Below are 24,431 nucleotides of genomic sequence, written 5' to 3'. Positions count from 1 at the left end.
TGACGCGAGCTTGATGTTGAGGGGAAAATTACAATAATCTGAAGGGAAAAAAATCATACAGAGTGACAAAAATACCTTGGATTACCCCATGACCCGTTCTGACATAGGACCCTCTCTGTCATAATATACATTTGAGAAGGTATGAAACTTACAAATGCCTCGTTCCGCAATATGTCACTCGATTCCTACTGATATTTCCGTCTTTAAAGGCACACGTCTATACTCTATGGCTTGTTTTACTGCTGAGATATTTTTCTATTTATCAAGCCATCATTGACTTTTCTGCGCTGTACCCGACTGACGTTACTGGCTCCGAAACATGCGATTTTCGCGAATTTTGTCTCTTGGGACAAGTGCGTGCACATGTGATAACCGGTGAAAAGAGCTACATGTACCGTGTTCGCGAGCCTATGATACACCCTTTCTTGAACTATAGATGCAAAAGTAAGTTTTTACTTACCATTGCCTTGATTCAACTTTAGGAATCCTGGTCCATGCAAGAATTAGATATTGTCTTCTTCACTGCACATACATCGTATACATACGACTATGTTTTGTTGTTGTTGTTGTAGGGTTTAACGCCATTTTTCAGCACAAGATAGGCTATACATGGCGGCCAGTATAAATGGTGGAGGAAGAACCCTGGAAAACTCAGGGAAGAACCACCGACCCACGAGAAGCTACTGGCAGGCTTTCCCACATACCCACGCTAGCCGAGCCTTGGACTCGAACCCACGCAGACAGAGGTGAGATGACAGTGATCCGGAACGGTGAGCGCTTTAGACCACTCGGCCACTCGGGGCCCCTACGACTATGTTTCAAAAACAGGTAAACTATGAGGCACACACGTCAACGCCGAAATATGATTGGCTCCAAAAGTTATACGTTGATGTATACTCTCATTAATTTAACACATTTAAATGATTTCTAACATGGTGCGATCATGTGTTTACCTATTTTTGCCTGGGTACAAATAGTCTACATCATGAAACGGTTCTCTGATGCATGGATGTTATTGAAGTATAACCTTTTGAGCTAATCATATTTTGGCACACACACACACACACACACACACACACACACACACACACCAAATGACGTCCCTCTGGCCTTGCAACAACCATTCTGTCGTAGTTTAAACATTACATCTAGGAAGTTTTGCCAATGCATGTTTAAAATACAGACTAAATTTAACACGAACCTGGCTGATTCTAAACGTAGTTCATCTTTAGATTTACATCTCTTCTGGCAAATGATGGTTGATGACACTAATTTTAAAGTTATGAACAATATCGGATTATCTGAGCTGAGAAAGTGTTAATAAAGATACTAGTGACTGAACTTTGGAAAATTGTGCATCACATCCAAGAACATTTTCTCAACTTGTATGGTGTGTTATCAAAGTTGGAGAGACCTTAAGTTGCTCTAAAGGTGAATTTTATTTGTGTTATACAGTGGAGCCTCGTTAATCCGGACTCCGTTTATCCGGAAACCTCGCTATCCGGACATAATTCAACGGGAACGGAATTCCTAAATGTTAATTTGCTCCGTTAATCAAGAAATCCGCGTTCCGGATCCGGAAATCAATATCGGGGACCAAAGTGTAAAATTACATTAAAACTTGTCTCGATAATCCGGAAATAATCTGTCCAAAAATAAGAAAATTCGAAAAATCGTATGTGAAAATACAATCAGAAGAATAATACATAAAACACAGTAGTGAAGCCCTTGAGAATCTATGGCCACTATCAATAACTAAGTAGCGTGACCATATTGTAACCAGCGATTGTATAAACAATGTCTGTTTTAGCTAGTCGCCGACGGGGGTGTTAATAATTAAATAAACACACTGGGATCAAATCGTCCACGCTTTTTGACATAACATATGGTAAATAAATTAAAAGTGTCATTAAGCCTCTTTGTTGTTTACCAATTGTATGTAACAATCACAGTTTATTGTTTGCTGTGTAAATACAGTTGACATTTTTAAGCTGTAGACAGTATAGGGCTTCATTTTCGAATAAAATGGGGACGTCAATCATTAGCAACTGTAAAATACGACTTATAAAAATGACTGCATTTTATTAGTTTACCATTACGCATTTAACTGGGAGATAACAGTTTGTATTCGTTGTACTTTTTACATATATTATGGCGACACCATCAAGCAAGCGCAGACGAGTAGAGATACCGGCCAGCATAAAAAAGATTTGCCAGCACAAAGAAGATCACCCAAAAGCTACAATTCAAGATATACGCCAGCATATTATAGCTTACTATTCCATAGACACTGGCAAGTCGACAGTTGCAGACATTATAAAAAACAAGGACAAATGGTTGTCCGTACCTGCCGACTCAGCAGACCTAACCCGCGCTCGCCATGCCAAATATCAAGTCGATGATGCCGTATTCAAGTGGTTCTCAGACATGTCGGCCCACCACGATGAAATGCTCATTGTCAAGGCAAAGATACTCGGAGACCAACTCTGCACCACTGAATTTGCCTATTCTCGTGGATGGCTACAACGCTTCAAGAATCGGCGGGGCATCAAACGCAAATTGTATGAGGGAGAAGCACGGATAGACGAAAAGGAAGAGACAGGGCAACAACTCAACGATGACGACATTTTGACTCTGGTATCTAAAGATGAGGTTCCAGACAATGATAATGAAGAAGACGATGATGACACTACCGACCCCGAGGGAAAAGACATTACCATCAACCAAGCCAAGGACAGTATAGCAACATTAATTTCGTATTTTGAGCAGACGTCAGCAAATTTCACCAGTGATGACATAAAACACAATAGCGAAGCCCTTGACAATCTATGGCCACTATCAGTAATCATTGCAGATAGATCCGCCAAAGAATCCAGACGGGGCCCCGAGTGGCCGAGTGGTCTAAAGCGCTCACCGTTACGGATCACTGCCATCTCACCTCTGTCGGCGTGAGTTCGAGTCTCAGGCTGGGTTAACGTGGGTACGTGAGAAAGCCTGCCAGCAACTTCTCGTGGGTCGGTGGTTCTTCCCGGGGTTTTCCAGGGTTCTTCCTCCACCAATTATACTGGCCGCCATGTATAGCCTATCTTGTGCTGAAAAATGGCGTTAAACAATACAACAACAACAACAAGAATCCAGGCAAACAAAGGTTACAGACTTCTTCAGGAAATTGACATAATACATGTATGTACAGTACATACATGTACATGAACATAGTGTGATGTGTTCGATGTGTTAATTGTCTAAACTTCTATTTACTGTATATGTACGTACAAGCACATGTTATAATAATGTGAAATAAACACAAATTAATAGATGTATTCATTAATTTCTTTCAACCATTATTGAATATACAGTACATTACATTTAAAGCTAGCATATACATGTACATATATACGGTGTGATGATATCGTAAAATAAAAAATGTGCATGATTCAATTATCCGGAAAACTCGTTAATCCGGATATATTCGCTGGGAACGAATGTGTCCGGATTAACGAGGCTCCACTGTATATGTGTTGTTTGATTTTGTAACAACTCCACCATGCACAGCAGGAGACAACAAGGGTTTCTTCGAGAAGTAGATCAAGACGCGAGACTATCATGACGGATACGACCTGTTTGAGACAACCAGACTGAGATGGAAAGTAGGGTTGGCAAAACAGCTAGGTTTCTCTGCCGCATGGGTGAGACAAAACTAGCCACATTGCTGAGGCTACCAACGGGATGAGGCTTCATAAGGAAATGACAACTTCTCCACAAGTGGAATTGAAAGGACTGTATAGGATAAGGGTCATTTTCTGCCCCCCCCCCCCCAATATATTCGCATAATGGATGTTAAACGTATGGAGTGGCTTGATTTAGTATATGACATAAAACGTTTGTGTTCACTTGCGTGTTGCCATGGAAACTGTGTTAAGAAAATATCAGAGAAGATATACCCGTTTTTTCTTCTTTCTCATGTATTTGTCATTAATGTTGTCTCTTCATAAGCTATTCACTAATTTAAAATACATTATTTATTTTGATTCTTTTTCTGGTATAAAGTTGCACCAAACAAGGTTTCTGCCTGTTAAAAAAAAAGACAAGAAATAAACACGAGTAACATATGGTGTATGAATCAAATAAGTCAACATACAACTGTGTTTACTTTCATTGTAAAAATTTGTCATTGATAACATCAAAAAATGTTGTTTTTTTAACTTTGTATAGTATTGAGGGCTGATATGATTAATTACGAGACTTAGAGGCTTCTGAAGTCTCTAATTCGCCAAACATATTGGTGTTCGTCCTCTACATGGAAATTGAATGCATTAATTCCTTAATTTCGTGGCAAACAACCCCACACATATACACATCCTAAGCCTTTAAACAAGTCAAAACCGGGTATCTACACCTGCATAGTTTAAAGTAGGTATCATGAAAATACCTATTTATCGATTTACTAATTTGCGTAACTTGTTTATGAAGCAATGTTATTTCTTACTAAATCGTTTCTATTATATAAGGCGCTCCCCAGTACAAAGGAAAGAAAAGAAAGAAGAAATTACTGCACCTTAAATGTTGTTTGTATATTTAATTGCATGAACGGCGTTTGGGGTTGGCAAGTGGGGCAGGACCCGCTCTTTCGATTAAAACACCAGTTGTCCACAAACAGGAATATTTTTTATGAATAATGAAAAAAACTAAGTTCGTGTGCCAAATCGGGAAAGTTGATCTAGTCTAGACATAATCAGTGTTTGCAGTAGCATACCAATCGAGATACCGATAATCTGGCCCCGCGCGGTCATGGTCGGCCTTAGGCCCCACTTACTCCTAACGCCGCCTCTGTTTAATTGTGAATGCATATGGTCACAGTTATTTATAATATTATAAATTGCACCTCGAGGCCCCGAGTGGCCGAGTGGTCTAAAGCGCTCACCGTTCCGGATCACTGCCATCTCACCTCTGTCTGCGTATGTTCGAGTCCAAGGCTCGGCTAGCGTGGGTACGTGGGAGAGCCTGCCAGTAGCTTCTCGTGGGTCGGTGGTTCTTTCCTGGGTTTTCCAGGGTTCTTCCTCCATCAATTATACTGGCCGCCATATATGGCCTATCTTGTGCTGAAAATGGAGTTAAACCCTAGAACAACAACAACAACAAATAAATTGCACCTCAAGAAGCTTTATTTAGTGGAATAGTCCACATATTAATCTATAGAACTAGAAGAGAAAATAGTGCAGTCTATGTGATTCAGCCGTGATTTAGTTACAGATAGAGCATTGAAATGAATTCTTTGGTTTGTACTTGTACTTACAACTGCCAATTTGGTGTTACAGGAGGAAAGTATCAACGTAGTTAAATGATTTGTGTCGGAATAATAGGATGAGACTGATCAACAAACTGTAACTCAATTTTTGTAACCTTTTGAACTGGAAATATGAGAGATTGCCTTAATAATACCTTGCTAACGGATGATCGCGGGTATTGCTTATCTAAGTTCCTTGGCTCCGTATTTTAAGGAAAAATCAAACTCAAACTCAAAATCAGCAGCTTAACATGTATTAAAACTTTGATTACAATTAAATTAGATTAATATTATTTTCAGGATCGTACAAACTTCGAATCCTTTTTTAGCCTGCTACATTGATATTTTCTGTGCGAGTGTACAACATAAAAAAGCACCACCCCCACACACCAAGCAAAAACGCGAGGATTTAAAGGAGACCAGAAACCAATAGAAATATACAATAATAATAAAAGTACTATAGCAGAAAACCTTATTCTGAAGTATCATCTGAGACCATAATGCCAATATTTAAATATTGGCCCATCTTCTAGGAGCTGAATTTCCGTGACCTCGCATGCAAAATTTCCGGGCCTATTCGGTTAATTTCGGGATGTGACGTCATAGTAGCGACTCCAGCAGCTCAAGTGGGAGTTGCCAGAGTAAAACGCAATACCGTTTTGCGTTGCTTACGGGTGTAATAGAAGATTAAGAAAAGCCTGTGGACATAATTTTTTTTTTCTTTTCCGAAAGATAAAGGCATAATGAAAGAATAGGTACATTATTACAAACGAGTCGATTTCAAAGCAACACTATACAGAACTATGTGCTCCTTAAATTTCTCAAAGGAATGTTACGAGAGGGATCATGAAAAAATGGCAGCTCAAAGATACGCAAATGCTAGGCCTAGACTAAAAGTTGGCGCTCTTCCAGACATACCTTTGGACATTTTAAATCCTGGGAAAAGTGTTAAACGTGTGAGTTACGAAAATAGGCAGAAGGACGATTAAGTGACCACAAAATGCAACAATCAATCCACATATCTTTTATCTAAAACAGCAGTGCTAAAAACAAATCTGATAGCCCGACACCCTGGGCCCCTTCTAGTTTTAGTTCCGGCCCATCCTGTATTCAAAGTGAGGTGCCCGTCAGGCTTGTCGAAACAAAAATTGTTTGCCTGAGGAAACTTTGATAACGCTGGTGAAATGAGTAAATGTATTTTCAAGATGTTGACATACATGCCTTAACACGGCACAATCTAAATCAAATCACCACTGTCCTAGGTGAAATTTAGATTTGATTTTAATCAAATGGAAGCTTTGCTAAAAATAAGATTCTAAACCTGTCGTGTTTCGAGACAACACAATTTTCAGTAATCTTATAAAAATTAAATCTTTTTAACAAACAATGCATTGTATACATGTAGTATGCATAAACGGTAATCTGTAATAATTGGAACTGATATAAAACTATTCCTTGGTCAGTTTAAAAAGCAGTGATTAAAAGAAAAGAGGTCAAAGTTTCACATTAACTGTCTGATAATAGAACGGGGGGGGGGGGGCTATTTACCCTCCCCCTTGCCCCAATGTGCGACCGCCCATTTGACGTGCCTTTTCTCCCTGTGATACGCCTTATTATTCCCCCATGACAAGCCCCTTTTGCATATTCTGGTCAGTTCTGGCTAAATTGCAAAATTGCTAAAGTTTTGATTTAAGTACGCAAACAATAAAGCCGGTGTGACTAACAAATATAATCCTTATCCTTATTGATCTTGTGAAAAGGACTGCCCTTCGGACATACTTCAAATAAACCATGTTCGACAGTGTGTGTATGTGTAAGCACCAGCAACTGATTGCCAAATAAACGATGCCTATTTTGTTGTTACTTACGATGCCATAGACTTCATTTTAACAGTTCAAATCTGCAGTCACAAGTTAACGTACATGTGGCAACTGTTTTTCTCAAGTTTTATGCCCACCTTATTTCCTTAGGTTTAAGTATTAATGCATGTAACACTGTTTGCTGAATAAAATATTTATTCACAATTAGTTATTTAGGGCCACATATACTGCATGGTATATTTTATTTTATTCCTTGTATTTATTCCTTCATGGTAATTAAACTTTTCATATACGGTAGAGGAATGTCAGGTGTTAACTGGCCGAGTTTCTTTGGCGGAAGCGGAGATGAGATTTTGTTTGCAGAGAAAATTTCAAAGTGATCATTCATTTAAGCTAATTGGTGACAATTTTATTCTTTTCATTTTTATTTTTTTTTAGTATAGTACTGTTGTAGTTGTTTAAAAACATCTGGAATTTACTTGAATAATGTTTAATCTTCACGTTCTATTTACTGAAGAAGAAAAAAAGAAGAAAATAACTGTTGTATGATATTAATTATTTCGTCCAGTGCCGGGTTTAGACGTGTGTGCGTGTGATTTGAATTTTTAACGTAGCTTTAACAATTTTTCAGTCATATCGCTACGATGTCTGCAGTGTGGCAGTTTAGACTGGATTGCACACGTTATATCTATTTATAAATGGTTTGGGGTGGGGTTTTTTTCATGACAAATGAAAATTGACAGACATAATGTAATAATCGGGACTTCGCTGCGCAAAATTTAGAGATATTACGAGATTGGGAGGTAGATGAGGAAATATCCCCAAAATCGGGAGTTTTTTCTCCCGGCTTGAGAGTTGACAGGTATGAACTGTCCGGGCTTGTGGAATTTCATTCAGGACTTTAGTTTATTTAAGTCACCAGCCCGGGGCCTGTGCCTAACAAATTTCTTTTAGCACTTACCAATACAGTACATAAACTATTATATCAGACTGCAGATTGAACTTTTGAATATGCAACCCAAATGTGGTCTCCTCTTGTCTGCCTCTCTCGCCAATGTTTATGTTTGTATTCGAGGACTGGCTAGTATTGCGTCACGGTACCATGTGATCTGTCGTCTCATCAAAACTCGGAAAAACTCGGCAATTTACGGAATCGTTGTATCTTCCACGCAATATAATCACTACCCGCTTACAATATTTAATTTATAAACATTGCAGTCGAATTAAAATCTGTAGAGAATTACATACGTAAAAGGAAAATTTTGATTTCTAGTCTCCTTTAAACAGTAAACATGTCAGAATCGCACTGGATACAGTAAGAAACCTGTTAATCCAGTCTGTGATTCATATTGCTATCAATTCGTTTGAGCATAATATAAATTAAAATTTTGCTGGTGTAGAGCGAATAATGAATACATTTCGCTTAAGCATATTCATCTACCCATTATTCAAGCAACTATCACATTTAGGTCACTTCAGTACGGGGAATGGGAGAGGGCAAAAATTTAATTCATCTATTCATGTGTCCTAAATATACTATGATTGAACGCCTCCTGAAGGAGTGAAATAATTATTATGGCTTAAAACTCAGGGTGCAGTTTATGTCTTCCATCTACAAGGCTCCATATGCCACTTAAAAAAGTTAAATAGACAGACTTTTGCAAATCGATGTGCAGACTTTGTAATGCAGTTTTAAAAAGGCATATATTTAACGTTGTAATGCAGTTTTAAAAAGGCATATATTTATTATTCTGATCATCTTAAATATACTTTGATTTTGTTTTGTTTGGTATGGCAATAGGAGCCTAATAAACAGCGACACATTAATGCTGGATTAGACTGAATATATGTGAAGATTCGGTCGCCATAAGGATGTTTGGACTGTCACAATTGTATGTAAGCATTATGGAGACTCACTATAAAGACGACAAATGTGTTTTCGTTTAAAAGTAAGCTTTGTTGTTTCGAACATGAATATCGCTGATTGATAATAAGAAATATAATTTATTTTGATGAATTCATATACAAATATGTGCTACAGTTACGCAACACAACATTCTGTCATCGTCATCCTAATGCTGCTCTGTAATATATGTCGCCCTAATGATGGTTACGTACTTATTTGTGTGTGTGTGTGTGTGTGTGTGTGTGTGTGTGTAACGATTGCAGTTAGTCATTCTGTCATCCTAATGCTGCTATGTGACATATGTCACCCTAATGATTGTTAGGTACTCTTGTGCGTGTGTGTGTGTGTGTGTGTGTGTGTGTGTGTGTGTTTGTGTGTAATGAGTCATTATGTCATTCTAATGCTGCTCTGTGGCATATGTCACCCTAATGATGGTTACGTACTCGTGTGTGTGTGTGTGTGTGTGTGTGTGTGTGTGTAATGAGTCTAATTAGAGTGTGATTTGGATTTCAAAATGCACGAAATTTATTGTTTATGTACATTTTGACAACTCGTTTAATTTACATATCATCAAAAGGAAAATAAGTATCAATTTCGCCCATCGGAATTTTTTAAATTTTCGGTTCAGTCTGCAATAAATGTTAATCATTATGTGGTATTAAAGTGATCCAGTGTAAGAGAGTCATGTGTAAAATGGTGGCATAGCAAATGTTTTTATTTTTGTTTTTCATAAATTCATGTATATACCATCTTAGATTTTCTAAAATTATTATATGATTTTTTAAATATATTTTTTTGGACTTTTTAAAATGCACATTCATTGAAATAAAACAAGATGCAGGTGCGTCATTCTTTGAGGCCGACATATTACAATGTGGGATGTAACAACATTTAAATGGACTATTCATAAAACCATTTAACATTTTCATATGTGGCTGGGGAAAGAAAAAAAAACATGAAGCAAGAAGTCATTATAATAGGTCACACGACCTACATCAACTGCAAGTTTGTCATTGTGTGGACTAATAACCGGGTGCATACAGTAGTTTACACCAGCCTGGAAGAATTCCTGAGGCTCACACAGTCATGGGCTTGAGATCATAGCAAAGGGCCGTTCAGCAGGGGTGTCATATTACCTTGGATAGAAAATATCCAAATTTTGGGGGCCTGATTATGAGTCATAAGGTATAGCAACATAAACTGGACAAAATAAGGCCAACAATACTCTTCAGTTGTTCCTCCTTCGTAAAAGCAAATGTAGTAGTAGTAGTAGTTGTAGTAGTATTAGTAGAAGCAGCGCTGGTAGTAATAACAGTATTTTCTTTTATATTATTTTGTAATCACCAACCTGATTCTTGAGATGCATCTGCTTGTATAGAATGTCCGCTGTTCCTAACCACCATGTTAGTCTCAGGTCTGTACGAGATTTTAATGGGATTATTAGCCAGACTGGAGTCATGTATACTCTCTTTAGAAACAATATTCACTGGCGATTGCCGTTTTCCGGCAACTATGGAGAATTTTCTAACCCATGTATGAGGGCCTGACAAGAGAAATATTTAAAAAGCAAATAGTTATTCTTTATCTTTCAGCGCGACGTAATGTGAACAGTGTCAATAAATCTTATCGTAGAATGCAAACAAGAGGGTTTTAATACCGTCACCCGAAATAATTTCCGTCTTAAGTGCTACTCTATATTCGATATAATCGAAAAGCACACATGTCACTATTCATTGAATATATAATTGTTTTGTGAAACGAAATGAATTATTCAAGTAACTACAGGCTTTTCTGTCAGAAGCAATTTGTAGAGAGCGTAAGACTTTCAATTCGTCACCTACAGTTTTAATTAAAGTGTTTGTAAATGTTACACCGTCACGCTTCTCTTATTGCTGAATTCTTTTCTTATTTTGTAATATATAATGGAAACAGACACCACAAATTTATAAACAACCCTCTGCGAATAAATATGATTATTTGAATCCTATTTTCTAAATGTTCACAGTAGTAATCTTTACATAACGACAGATTTCTGGAAATAGTAAGACAGCATGTGAAGAAAGCTGAAAGTAGGACGTCTGTGAGAGGAGGAAAAACTAGTTGTTACCATTTGATTGCATATATCCCCACTGTTCATCCATTGATGGTATTGAGTGATATGGTATGATCCCCTCTCACTATGAAATAAATCTTGCTTAACTCCGCCTTGATAAACCCTAAGTCCTGAAAAGTAGAAAGAAGAAGTTTAAACACCCTTTCACGATGGCGTGCCCGCTTGACCCGGTCTGATGTCAATATAGCAAATCAGGTTTTGAATTCTTAAGACTTTACAACCTTACTTGTATTATAGGTAATATATCTTTACTGCATGAATGCTTGCCTAGGTACTGACTCATTCAACGCAGATAAGGTTTAAATAACCCACGTAAAAAGTGTATAAAGTGTTTTCTCAACTGTTGTATACTTTCATTGACTTACATGTATTTAAAACTAACAGGCACGTGCAGTTTCGCTATTCAGATAAACATCAATTACACCGGTATCCCGACAACTTATACCAAATGCAAACATTAGCTTTGACAAAGTGCAAACATAAACATTTATGTTAAGACTTAATTACTTATTATTTTAGCAAATCTTCGATATCCATCTGGGTTCCGTACTAGCTTAGTTGGTAGAGCGTCGAACACGTAATCCAGTGTTCACGCGTTCGATACCAGACACTTCCACCACATGATATAGTCAATATTGTGTTACATGTACCTTTAAAAAGAACACAAAGAAACCGTTAATGAATGGATTTCCAATAAAATAAGTTTGCTAATTCGCGGGAAGCGACAAAAAACGGGTTTTCTCTTTGCTCAGTAGACACCGACAATTTTATGAGCAAGAAATGTGAATCCGGCATATGTCGATTGCTTGGACGAGATGCATATATGGCCACCTGTCAAGCAGGTGTACCCGATTTAAATTTCCCATCATGCTTGTTATATTTGTTTTCTCTTCGTTGTTTCATGTGATTTCTTGTGTTGAATTTGGAGAGAGAATCGTGTCAATGCCTAATATACACAAAACACAACGGAACATAATCAGTAAACAGCTGCATTTATCGTGCGGAAATTATTTCCCTAGAGTACGAAGTGAAAATGAGAAAAAATAACTTACGGTATTGTGAATTAAATAACAAAATAATCCAGGAATTGCAGAGAAATGTCCTAGTAATTTAAAGTCCTGAATAAAATTAAGTAAAGTTGCGAAGAAATCCGAAAACTGAATGCGATGACGTGTCTGTAATAGCTTATAGAGTGTTGATGTGTTGACAGTCTTTTGTTAAATCACAGTAATATAATCCCAGGTTTAAATTCAGCATAAATTCCAATGAATGTCTCTATCCACGAATTTTATCAGGAACTTTTGTATTTCCAGACAAAATAATCACTTGAATTCAATAATTTGAACAAAAAAAATTATTCCAGCCCAAAACTAATGATTCCAACATATAATGTACAACTTGGAAGTGCTAGGTGTTAAAGCACGAATGACCAAGTCCTCACATTTACAAGATTATATAGTTCTCTACTTGACCTCAGGTCACAATTAGCATTTTCTAAAAAAAAAATTACCTAGTTGAAAATAACCTTCGAGAATGGTCCTGATGTTTACAAAACAATAGCCTAGATTATGCATAATTCATTAAGGAAACTCCAGTACTTTGACCCAAATAATTACTCCTTCTATTAATAATGATGCCGATATTAATCACATACAAGCTGAGAATAATTTAGCTATGTATTTGTTTACACAAAATGAAATTTAATAAAGTCAAACAGGTCAAGCAGAAATGAACTCAGTTTTGGACAGGGTCAAGTCCAGCATACAATGTTACATTATAATAGCATGTAATGAAATTAAACAATTTTTGAAACTAACAAACAAACAATCAAATTAAATACATGTAACATTACAAAAAGTAACTAAAGTAAAAGTGGAGTACTATACGAACAGAGTTAAACTATAGTGTAATGATTCTTTATTGGATTTTGTGTGTTTATTTGCTCGTCTTTTATTGTCCCTATTTAGCAACTGCATTCGACAAAGACACAATAAGAACAGAACGCGCTTCGGCTAGATAAAAATATGAATTTCGGTTTATACATTTCCAACAGTGAATTTTGAAGATAAAATTCTATATGGTGACCTCACGTACGCGTACGTAGGTCCGATTGTTTATTTTTCTCCTTTTTTGGCATCTGATTTTACTTTGACCAATCTTTTCATTCGAGGTTGCGGTTTTTTACAATTCGAACTTATGCACAGTAGCTTTAAATGTACTGTTGAACATAGCCAACTGACAAAAATGTCCTATCCAGATCTACGTTAATTGGGTAGGAAAAACTAAAAATGGGAACAGAACAGATGAAACAACATGAAATATGTTCATGACAAATTCCTATGTACATATGTTTGTATGTATGTGGCTATGGGTGTATAGATAGATAGATAGATAGATAGATAGATAGATAGATAGATAGATAGATACCGGGAGATAGATAGATATGTCTCCCTCAAAATTTTCACTAGAAAAGGAAATATAAAATCCATTGCTGTAGATTTTTTTTTTCGAAACAGAATTTCATCTCCTCAAAGTGTTTTATTATTATATAATGAACTAACAGAATGCTTGAATGTGCATGAATTGGGTTTTATTTTGGTTGTGACGATAATTAGGTTGATTTGATGCCGAGTCATTCATGAATACATCATAAAACTTCAATTCTCAACTACACACCAGCAACTAGGAAAATTAGAAGAATAATACACACTCACAGACACAGACGCACAAGCACAAACACACATACATACACACACACACACACACACACATATATATATATATATATATATATATATATATATATATATATATATATATATATATATATATATATATATATATATATATATATATATGTGTGTGTGTGTGTGTGTGTGTGTGTGTGTGTGTGTGCTTCTAATTTTGCTACTTTAAACGGATTCCGTTGTCAGTACAAATTCATTATTTGAATAGCGATTATTTTATTTCAAAAGCTGATTATTAGAAAAGAAACATTGAAACTTACGTTACTCTATTCACATTTTTATTACCTACCTTTTTGGAAAGATTTTGTTCTCTTATTGATACGTTCTCGTCATTCAATATGCAAAGGTGATCGTTTATGAGTCAAGTATTCGATTTTAGAGACTCTATTTCAATACATAAAGGTTATAATGAATAAGAATAGAATTCAATTTTAGAAACTTGACTACTGAGGTAAACTCTTGAGAATGGTAACTCTACTTCGTGTGTATGTCAGGCTGAGAGTTCAAATGAACCTATGTTCCAATTAGACATTGTTAATTGACAAAACGTATTCGGAGAAGAGTTCATTAAACTCTTTACGATTATGAGGGTTCATGTGTTCAAATGCTCATTAAAGATAACATATTGCGTTGGAATATATCTCCACGTGAGTTGATGGTTTATTTGATGATAACATGAATACTATTTAAAACGTCTTTGCAATAATCTGACAGTCCATTTGCTTCAATAAATGTCACTTGTGGGAACAAATTAAACAGGAAACGTCGAATATAAAATACACTCAAATGAAAAAAGTCAACAGTTTACATTTACGTTGCACAAGTAAGAGAATTTTTTCCGCACATAAGATTTTATATCAATAACGTGGATGACCGTTGACATGCAAGCATATGAGAAAAATAATCATGGATGCAAATACATTTTGATACTGATATTATTTTGCAATGTCCTTATGCTAAATGATTTAAAAGAAGACAGAGAATAATAAAAACGAAATAAACAATCTGCATGACAACAAAAGTAATTAAAACAACATACAATGTATCAGTTGCAGGTATGACATAGAAAAAATAACTTGTGGAACACAATGGGATTTTACAATCTCAACTGGAATCATTCCAGAAGCTTTTGAATGATGAAATTAAACACAATTAGTCAATGATTAATGCAGTGTCAAAGGTTCATGCCAGCAGCAGGGGGGGGGCGAATCCTACAAAATACTTTTCCGAGATACCCCTTCCACGGAAACTATTCCCGATAGAAGCGTTATTTCGACGAAATAACACTTTTATTCAGAAAACGAGACAAAAAAAATGTCCCTGAAAATGCTTTGTATTTCCGCTGACATAACGCGAGTTACTTCAATAAATCCGACTCGTATCCGACATAATTTCCACGGTGAGGTATCATCGAAAAATCAGGTGTAGTTTGCGCCCCCCTGCTGCTCTACGAAGACGAAGATTTCAAAGGAAAAACATTTTTATGTTAACCATACAGTGTATCAAGTCCGATACGGTATCTTGTTCTGGGATCGTGTAAATTTATTGTCACAAATCCATGCGGGGGAATTAAATCATGGACAAATAAATAATGGCAAATATCGGAGAAGCACTCACAACTAGATTGGCACGACAACGACTAGCCGCGATTAAAAAATTTATTCCGGTCCATGATTCCGTTAAAGAAAAATTACGAGCAAGACAAGAAGCGCGAGTTGAGTTTGCAACATCTGCGGAGGAATTATTTAAGCCTATTACAGCAGCTACTGGTGAAGTTAAAACTGCAATTGTAGGAAAACCTGATCCTGCTGACCCTACCAAAACAAAACGAGGGTTACTTCAAGCAATAGAAGAACTTAAACAGCAACAGGCAGATGAAGGTGCTGTAGTTGATCCAGGTGCCGCCGGAGTAGTGACAGTTGCTAAGGAAACATTTATTAATAAATTTACCGAAGATGGTATTACTGAGATAAAAAATATTCCACTTACTAGCGTGGATGAACTTAAGGAGTTTTCTGCTTGGATTGTCTTAAATTATCCTAACCGGCAAGAATTTCTAAAACCAGGAGCTGCCTCGGGTATGACCCAGGCTGATTGGAGGGATTATGTTTACAAAGTAAACCGAGGTATTTCTCGAATATCTAGCACTGATGATACCTATAATTTTATAAAAACTGGCGTAATTGGGGTTAATAAGGAACTAAGAGACCAACAAATGAAGGCAAGGGAAAAGGAAAGGCAGGCAAAAATACAGGAAATGGAAATGAAAAGGCAGGAAAGGGAGGAAGAAAAGAAGAAAAAAATACAGGAAAAGGAAATGAAAAAACAGTCGAGACTACAGGAGAAGAAACCACCAGCTCTAAAAATAGACCCCGCAATAACACTGCCTGATCCAGTGCCTGAAATTTCATCACCTGAACAAATGGGGGCTAGCGCTCCTGATGATGATTTTACCACTCCTGTTTCGTCGCCCATCCCCCCCGATATATCAGAAGAGGAAATACTGAAAGAGAAACTAAAAGAATTAAAAAATGAATTAAAAAATTTAATGGAGGAAAAAGAAAAATTACAAAAAGGAATACCGAAAAAGGGTACCTACTCTAAGGTAGAAAAGATAGAAAAGAGGGAAAGATCTGTAACTGATGAAATTGTTAAAACATCAGCAAAACTAAAGAAAAAAATGGGAAAAGGATACACCGGTCGCGGATATAACAACCACATCTGTCCTGACAATATCGTCAATGACGTATCACGGTTAGAAGTTCTCATAGGAGGAAGACGCGCCGGAAACAACTCTCCGGAAATTATAAATGAAGCCGCAGATATCTGTCAGAGACTATTTCAGCGTGGCATTATGGATATCGGCGTTTACCGGGGACTCATTGATGAACTCGCAGACGGTTACCACAGCGACTAGCAAATTTAGTTAGAGAAACAATAATTAAATAAAATGATCGTGCACAATTCTCAACCTAGACACACTAGCGTGTTACCAGTCCGCGTAGTGAACTCGCGATTACCAGTCTACAGAGCAACCTACGGAGATGGTCTCGGTGATACAGTTACTGGTTTGTTTTCAAGAATAGCCCCTAAGGTGTTACCGATTGCAAAACAATTGTCGATGAAAGCTATTGATGTTGTCAAGGATAAAGCCCTTGGATCTGTTGGTGATCTCGCCGGGAAGGCATTCGCGTCAATCAAGGATAGACTATCACGGTTAACTCGTAGATCAAAAAAACCGCCACCGGTGAAACTGGCCAGTACTGAACTTATGCCCGCGGACGTCAGTAAAGTAATAAATCAGGCTGCCAATCAAAAACTTGCAGAGCTTGTAACCCAAACACCCGAACAAATAAATACAAGCCTGATATCAGGAAGCGGATTTCGTTTTAGAAGACGATAATTTTATATAAAATGTTCAAACGAATATCAGATCCAGCGTTCGACATGGATGCACCAATACTCAAAGATGAGTCTGTGCGTGATTATCAGTATTATTCTTATGAGGCAACAGTACCTAATCAACGCGGACGAATTGAATTACGAGTCCAGGATACAAGTAGATATTTCCTGCCCGCTGAAGCATTTCTTGAAGTCACGGGTGAACTTGTAACAGATGTTGTCGCTAATACAGAATACGGAGCTAATGTTCGAGTTGGTTTTGTTAACAACGGTATCATGGCGCTGTTCAAAAGTGCTTCATACAGCATTGACGGAAGAGAAATTGAAATAATTCAGGATAATGTTGACGTTGCTACAACAATCCTGGGATTAGCGAGATACTCAGATGATTACACTAGATCAGCTGGTCCGACTATGATGTTCGCTAAGGATAATTCTGATCATCCGGATCATAGATCTAGCATTTTTAGACAAGCAGTAAGTCGTGCTGCTCCTCCTGTTGCTGTTGATACAATAGAGAATTTACCATTTCCCAACCCTAATTACAATCTTGGTTTTGCTACGCGTAAATTAATGTTATCAGGTGACCGTAGGAGATTTTCATGCGCAATTCCACTATCTCACATCTTTGGATTTTGCAGAAATGTCAGAAAGGTTATTTTTGGAGCCAATCATACAGTTGTACTTAACCGAAAAGGTGATGACGTTGACGCCATCTGGCGAGAGGATACTGCTGGTGTTGCTGCCGGTAAAGTAATATTATTCAAGCTTGCGTTGTGGATGCCAGTAATGTCCCCATCAATCACTGAAGAGCAACGGCTACTCTCTTTCATGGACACAGGCGGTAAATCATTGATATCATGGTTGACAACAACAACAGATTCCATTCAGGGTGCCGGTGCTGGGCAATTCACGTGGCACATAGCATCACAGCAGGGGGTGTCAGCACCACGACATATTTTCGTAGCACTTCAGGATGGCGCAAGAGTAAATAGTCAAACACGATCGAATATGATATTTGACAAACTTACTGTCTCTGAGGTTTCGCTGCGAATAAACGGGCATCAAGAACCATCTGAGGACATACTGATAGATTATACAAACAATCAGGTCGCGCGTGCGTATCATCGTTTGATGACATTTATGGGACGTGATCAAAATATTGATACCGGGTTGCAGATATCACAACTGGATTTTACAACGCTGTATCCGATTTATTACTTTTCGCTGGAACATTTGGATCTAACCAAACAATCTGTCGTTGATATACACTTCAGGGCTAACGTGGGCGAGTTTCCCGCTGGTGGTTTCAGAGCTGTCGCGGTTATACTCTCCGATAAAGCAATGCTGCTTGAAGGTGTTGGCGGACGAATGAGAGTTATTGACGCTCCAATCGAGAATATGTAACGCAATTAAAATCAAACTTAGGATATAATGTCATACAGTCATGTTAATGTCACCTTGACTTCCGGTCAAACGAAGAAATTGCAATCGAAGAACGCAGGCACGTGCGGGACATCAATAACGTTAAAACGAGATCAACTTGTTGGTGGTCCAAACAAGCTGTCGTTGACTAATACTCAGCTTAAACATCTTAATAAGGCACTAACAGCAAAAACCGGTGTCCGACTTGATTTCTCTGCTGCAGCTATCAAGGACATGACCAAAACCGGTGGAATATTTCCGCTCATCCCAATACTAGCTGCTGCAATTCCAGGATTACTTGGCGCAGCGGCAAAAGCTGCAGCGTTAGGTGCAGTTGGAACCGCAGCTGGAATGGCACTAAAGAAGGCAACCGGAAACGGGTATAAGAAAAAAAAGGGGAGATCCGCTCGCGGATCAGGGCTAAGACTACCAGGAACTCCACCATCATGGTATCCAAAAAAATTCTAACGCCGTTGAGCAATTTTGATTTACTCGATGCTGTTAAAAAATTGCGTATAAAACATTTCAGAGGAGTATTTATGCGAGATCAATTACCGACGCGGCCGAATAATCCAGAAACTGGCATTATCAATCTCGACAACAAAGATGGTCCTGGAACTCACTGGGTTGCTTACGCGATCGATCCACGTGGAATTATCTATTTCGATTCGTACGGTTTAGCACCGCCAACTGAGTTTCTCAGGTATGTCCGCGGAGTGCCTCGCACTCTCAACAGCAGATTTTTTAATATTCCAGTGTGGCAGTCGACGCTACCAACACAAACATTAGTTGATCCGCCCATTTGTGGAAACGAGGTTTTAAATGTTCTTGATGCAATCTCAAGAAATCCAGCAACGTCTCCGCATCGAGTAGTGCATGAATATACCGCATCGAAAAACGCTAGCGTTTCCAATGCTTAGCATTTTCATGCTCGCATTTAAAAAACAGCAATAAGAATAATGGTGGATATTTACGGAAGACCTTTCACAGGAAAAGTAAAACCAGGCACAGATGTTGATCTCTCAAAATATGCGACCCGAGATGAAGTCGATAATCTTTTGAATATAGCTGGAGTTGACCCAGATGAAGTTGCTATTTTTCAGGACAAGCAGGGAAAACTAAGAACGAGCAACATTAAGTGGAATGATATAATTCGCAAAGTTCTTGGAGCTACCAAGGATAACTTCGTTGCATTTAGTGATGGCGGCCGGATCAAGGACTCGAACATATCAATCGCAAGCATCAAAGACAGTATTGATAAAGGTGTTGATAAATGTGTGAAAAAAGCCGGTGACACGATGACAGGCGAACTTAGCATGAATGGAAACAAAATAACCGTTCTAAAAAATCCGGAAGGTCTCGAAGATGCCGCAAATAAACAATACGTAGACACCGTTGATGATAAACTAGCCACGTTGCGGTCAGAGTATGATGTTCACGTGAACGGGTTTAAAAGACTCCAAAGAAACCTTCAAAAAACTAGTGAAACCGTGGATAAGTTCTTTGGGCCTCCTCCAGTCGTCGATATGAAGCTTTCTGAAATCAAAACCAACATTGACACGATCAAACAAACACAGCAGAATATCGTATCGGGTATTCCTGAGATCGTTAACAAAACCAGTCTGATTAAAGTCCCCACTGGAGTTACTCCCGGGCATATCACCAACATCGTATTCACGGTATCATCGGGATTCGCAACATGGTCACGACAAAATAGCACTATCAAATATACAGCAACGGCCACCGGTGTTTACAGGTTGTCTGTGTTTTCAGCCGCTAAATTTGAAATCTTCACAACATATCCTTGGAGACATTCCACCGATAAGTATTCCGGGGTTGTAACCGTAATACTAAACAGCGGAACCGAGGAAACATTTATGCTTGAAGCCGAGGACGATAGTTTAACAGCAACATCTTACTGGTGGTGTTTGGAATTCGTCGCTTCAACACCTCAATTGGTTACCGCGTAATTGAAAATCGGCAGCGATTTTTAAATAAATGTCAACGACGCCAGATGCTCAACAATATCGATACAATCAAGTCCGTGAGTGGCAATCTGAGTTAAAAACTGTCATCGAAGTAACCAGTCAAAAAGTAAAAAAATACAAGCGCCGCATAACAGTGTTAGACATCGCGGTTTATTCAGTATCTGCCGTTGTTGCATCCGCGGGAGTAATACTATCAGCGGTCACTCCGGTAATTGCAGTCGCCGCCACGATCTCTGTTTGTGCGACCACAACCACGGCAGGAGTTTTCGGCATCATAGCAAAAAAAATATCCTCGTGTGCTAACACAAAATTACACGATTACACGACAAAATTAAATACAGCCACGACCGCATATCAGAAATTATCATCGCTGATATCATCATCGTTAGACGCGCAATCCAGCGACGCCGCGTTGATATCAGATTCTGAATTCAAACTAATGTCAGATGCGTACAATGACTATTTGAAAACTAAACAAATAAATAATGTCACTGATGGCAACGCCACAGGAACTGCTTCAACAAATAGTCACAAACACAACACCGGTAAGGACCACAATGATCTCAGTGTCCTCGACGACACCAGAATTCAGCATTAATTTTCGAACTCCAATTCGTGTGAACGAAATCGCGTTGTCGAAGCTCAGTGCGTATCACAGCTGGCCTAATGTCAGAGCGGAATCATTTGGCGGTCAGCAGCCAAATAATTCGTTTGTGTTTTCGTGGAAAACCAAAGCCGACTCTGACGAATTCGACTGGGATACAATTACGCTACCCACTGGGAGTTATCAGATCGAAGAAATCAACAATGAGATACAACGCCAAATAAAACGAATCACCGGCAAGGACGCCAAAATATCTATAACAGCTCATGAACCAACGCTGTCTGCGGTCATTGAAATCTCAACACCGGGATACGCCGTGGATATTTATAGCAGCTCTCTTCGAACAGTATTAGGATGGCCACAAAAACGACCCGAGGTCGAACCGGGTCCACCAAAACCTAAAAAATCGGATTTTATGACCACCAAGGAAGAAATACACGACCTCGCGTACAGCAATTATTTTTCCCTTGCAGATAGATTACTATTAAAAAGAAAAGGAATTCTTAGGCCGCCAGATGATATATTTAATTTTTGGATGATCACGGTTTCACGTGATGATGGAACTCCCATTGCAGATAATTACAAATTTGATGATATAGAATCTAAATTTTTTATTCCGATCAAGACCGAACATCAGCAACAGCTACAATTGTTGCGGGGATATTTTCAAGATTATATTTCCGATACGACAAGACCACGCGGTGACATTATCACAACCATAGAAAAACTAAACAAACTCGCATCCGCGATGGAAATCATAAATCTAAAAATAATTCAGTTGTTGTTGGATCTCGGGGATCCGGATGCGTTTAAGGAGGATCCTCGGAATGTCTTGGGGGAATATGGACAGCAAACTAGATTAGAATTTGCAACCCGATATGGTATTCCCGTGAAGGATATTCCAGATTTTAAATTTCCTGGATATAACGCACCTGCGCTACGAAAATCAGTCCAGGATCTCATCGCGGAATCTTTCGAAGATATTTCTGCCACGTACACGCGAACAAAACCACAACCTGTTATTTTAAGACACGACAACAGTACAGCATCCGATGGCAGACACATCTCACCCGGGATCGTAAATATCACAGATGTTATTGCGGTCAATCTTGTATGTGACGTCATCGACGGTAGCTACAGCGCTAGCGCTGACACAACGACGGCCCAACAGGGGTTTATCCTGTACACGTTCACACCAAAAGACCCCCCCGGTTTTCTGATTGTGCAAGAACCAATCAATGTGGTCTATCTGCGGTGTAATAATCCGTGGTTGTCAACGATAAATTTCAAACTTGCCGACCAACGGGGGATTTGTTGGACCTGCGTGGCGAGACTGTCTCCGTGAACTTACTGGTGAAGTCCTGAAACTCTTCGAGTTTCCAAATTGGAAATGCAAAGCATTTCTGGAAGAGTTTCCACGCATAGCGTTTCTCTGGCGATGCTAGCATCGCTCACGCATTTAAAAAAAAACAGTTGTATATAATGTGTGAATACATTCACGCACGAGTTCATATTCATGATAAGCAAATTCTTCACGAGGCAATAAAAACCGCATTTGGAAACGCTAGCGTTTCTGGAAACTCAAAGAGTCAGCCCCCGGAACAGTATTTCCCCGTTAAAATAATCGTTGACGTGTATGGTGACGAAGACTTCCTGTTGACGTCGTCACAATTAACACAGCTACAGCAAAATCATATGATCACAGCTTGGTGTCAACGAGAACAGATTATGAACTATTCTCATTGTTGTATTGATGTTGAAACGCTCGAGCAAATCCTGGAAGTCTAAGGACTTCTCATGTAAAACATTTCGAAAACTCTTTGAGTTTCACACTCTGAAAACGCCCTTGAGAAGTCCTTTGGACTTCCAGAGAAATGCTTTGAGTTTCTGGCGATGCTAGCATGAGAAACTCGAAGAGTTTCCACGCTCGGGCAAAAAAAATAATACACTTTTTTTTTACCGTGGAAATGTGCTTTACACTCCAAGCGGGGGCTAGCGTTTCTCAGGTTCTACTTTCACTTTGTGCTGTGAGTCACACGCTATGCGGTTTATACTTCCTTGTCGGCCTCGTAGTCACAAATACTAGTATTTTCGTCAGAAATGCAAGGCATTTCCGTGTCTAGATTCTTTATATAACCTTTTAACCGTCTCACCCTGGTGCTAATTAATTTTCGAGTCTCATACTCGCTTGACAATACAAGACGAATCTTCTCAACTGCACGGCACAGTGGAATAAATTCAGATACCTGATTTTCAGTTATCCCGGCAAGTGATCTGTAAATGCGATCTTGCAAACCCTTAATGAACCTATAACACGCGGGGAGATTGTTCTTCCCCGATTGTGATAGCTCATTCAAGGATTCAAAATCTGACATAATTGTTTCAGTGTCTAGTAAAATATTAAAACCTCGCTGTTGTAATTCTTTAATTTCAACAAGTATGGTATTTATGTTTTCGTGATTCATATTATTATATATTTTCATATTTTTAAATGCATGAGCGATGCTAGCATCGCCAGAGAAATGCTTTGCATGAGCGTGGAAACTCGAAGAGTTTCTCTGGAAGTCCAAGGGACTTCTCATGCTAGCATCACCAAAAACAAAAATAAACAGATAGATGATGAGCGGTTATCACTTACTGGGTACTCTTCACCGGCCTACGGTTCTTTCATGAGTCCTTTGTTAGGATTTTTTTTTCTTGGTCTTATATTAGACCTTCGTGTTGTGATTTTTCCCTTAGGCACCTCATGTTACCGTTTATTTTTGGCCAACACTCTTTCTGAATGTTTCTATTGGTGGGCACCCAGGTGACGTAGAGCTTTATGCATCCATCTATCTGTTTATTTTTGGGGGTCACTCACCCCATGAGGAACTTCTAGATCGTCAAATAACGGTCTAGAAGCTCGGGGGGGACGATACAACACAGAACAACCTTTAACCTCTGATTCGAGTGTCATAGCAGGCAAAGGCACAATGAACATGTAATCTTATCCTAAGACCTTATCCTATGACGACACAAACATACACAGGTGGGTCATTTTCTACGATCAGCAGCAGAGCAAAACCATCCATTGAATCGACCATTGGATGGTGTAAAAACACCCGCCATTGGCGGATTTAATTTATGGTTTTGCTTGCGCGTG

At 38.5% G+C, this 24,431-nt stretch overlaps 2 protein-coding genes across 5 annotated transcripts in view; one reads left to right on the top strand and one right to left on the bottom strand.

The window, feature by feature from the left end:
• The window catches only part of LOC149787354 (carbonic anhydrase 13-like), a 68,117-nt gene extending 56,672 nt beyond the window's left edge, over positions 1–11,445 (bottom strand). For 2 of the 3 annotated variants that reach the window (XM_089977915.1, XM_089977913.1), the window contains exons 1-3: positions 11,350–11,445; positions 11,118–11,233; positions 10,359–10,553 (exon numbers count right to left, since the gene is read on the bottom strand). In XM_089977915.1, the coding sequence (XP_089834041.1) occupies positions 10,359–10,553; positions 11,118–11,151 (229 nt within the window). In that variant the 5' untranslated portion in view covers positions 11,152–11,233; positions 11,350–11,445. Of the gene's footprint in view, positions 1–10,358; positions 10,554–11,117; positions 11,305–11,349 lie in introns of those variants that run through there. The other variant, XM_089977914.1, reaches the window with a different exon arrangement.
• Positions 1–24,431, top strand: part of LOC149787353 (carbonic anhydrase 2-like) — a 143,563-nt gene that overhangs the window by 2,279 nt on the left and 116,853 nt on the right. The gene's annotated exons all lie outside the window — the stretch shown is intronic.

The sequence above is a fragment of the Sinohyriopsis cumingii genome, chromosome 12, assembly GCF_028554795.1.
Source record: "Sinohyriopsis cumingii isolate HCF-2022 chromosome 12, ASM2855479v2, whole genome shotgun sequence".
Lineage (NCBI taxonomy): Eukaryota > Metazoa > Mollusca > Bivalvia > Unionida > Unionidae > Sinohyriopsis > Sinohyriopsis cumingii.
This window is presented reverse-complemented; position numbering and strand designations above follow the sequence as displayed.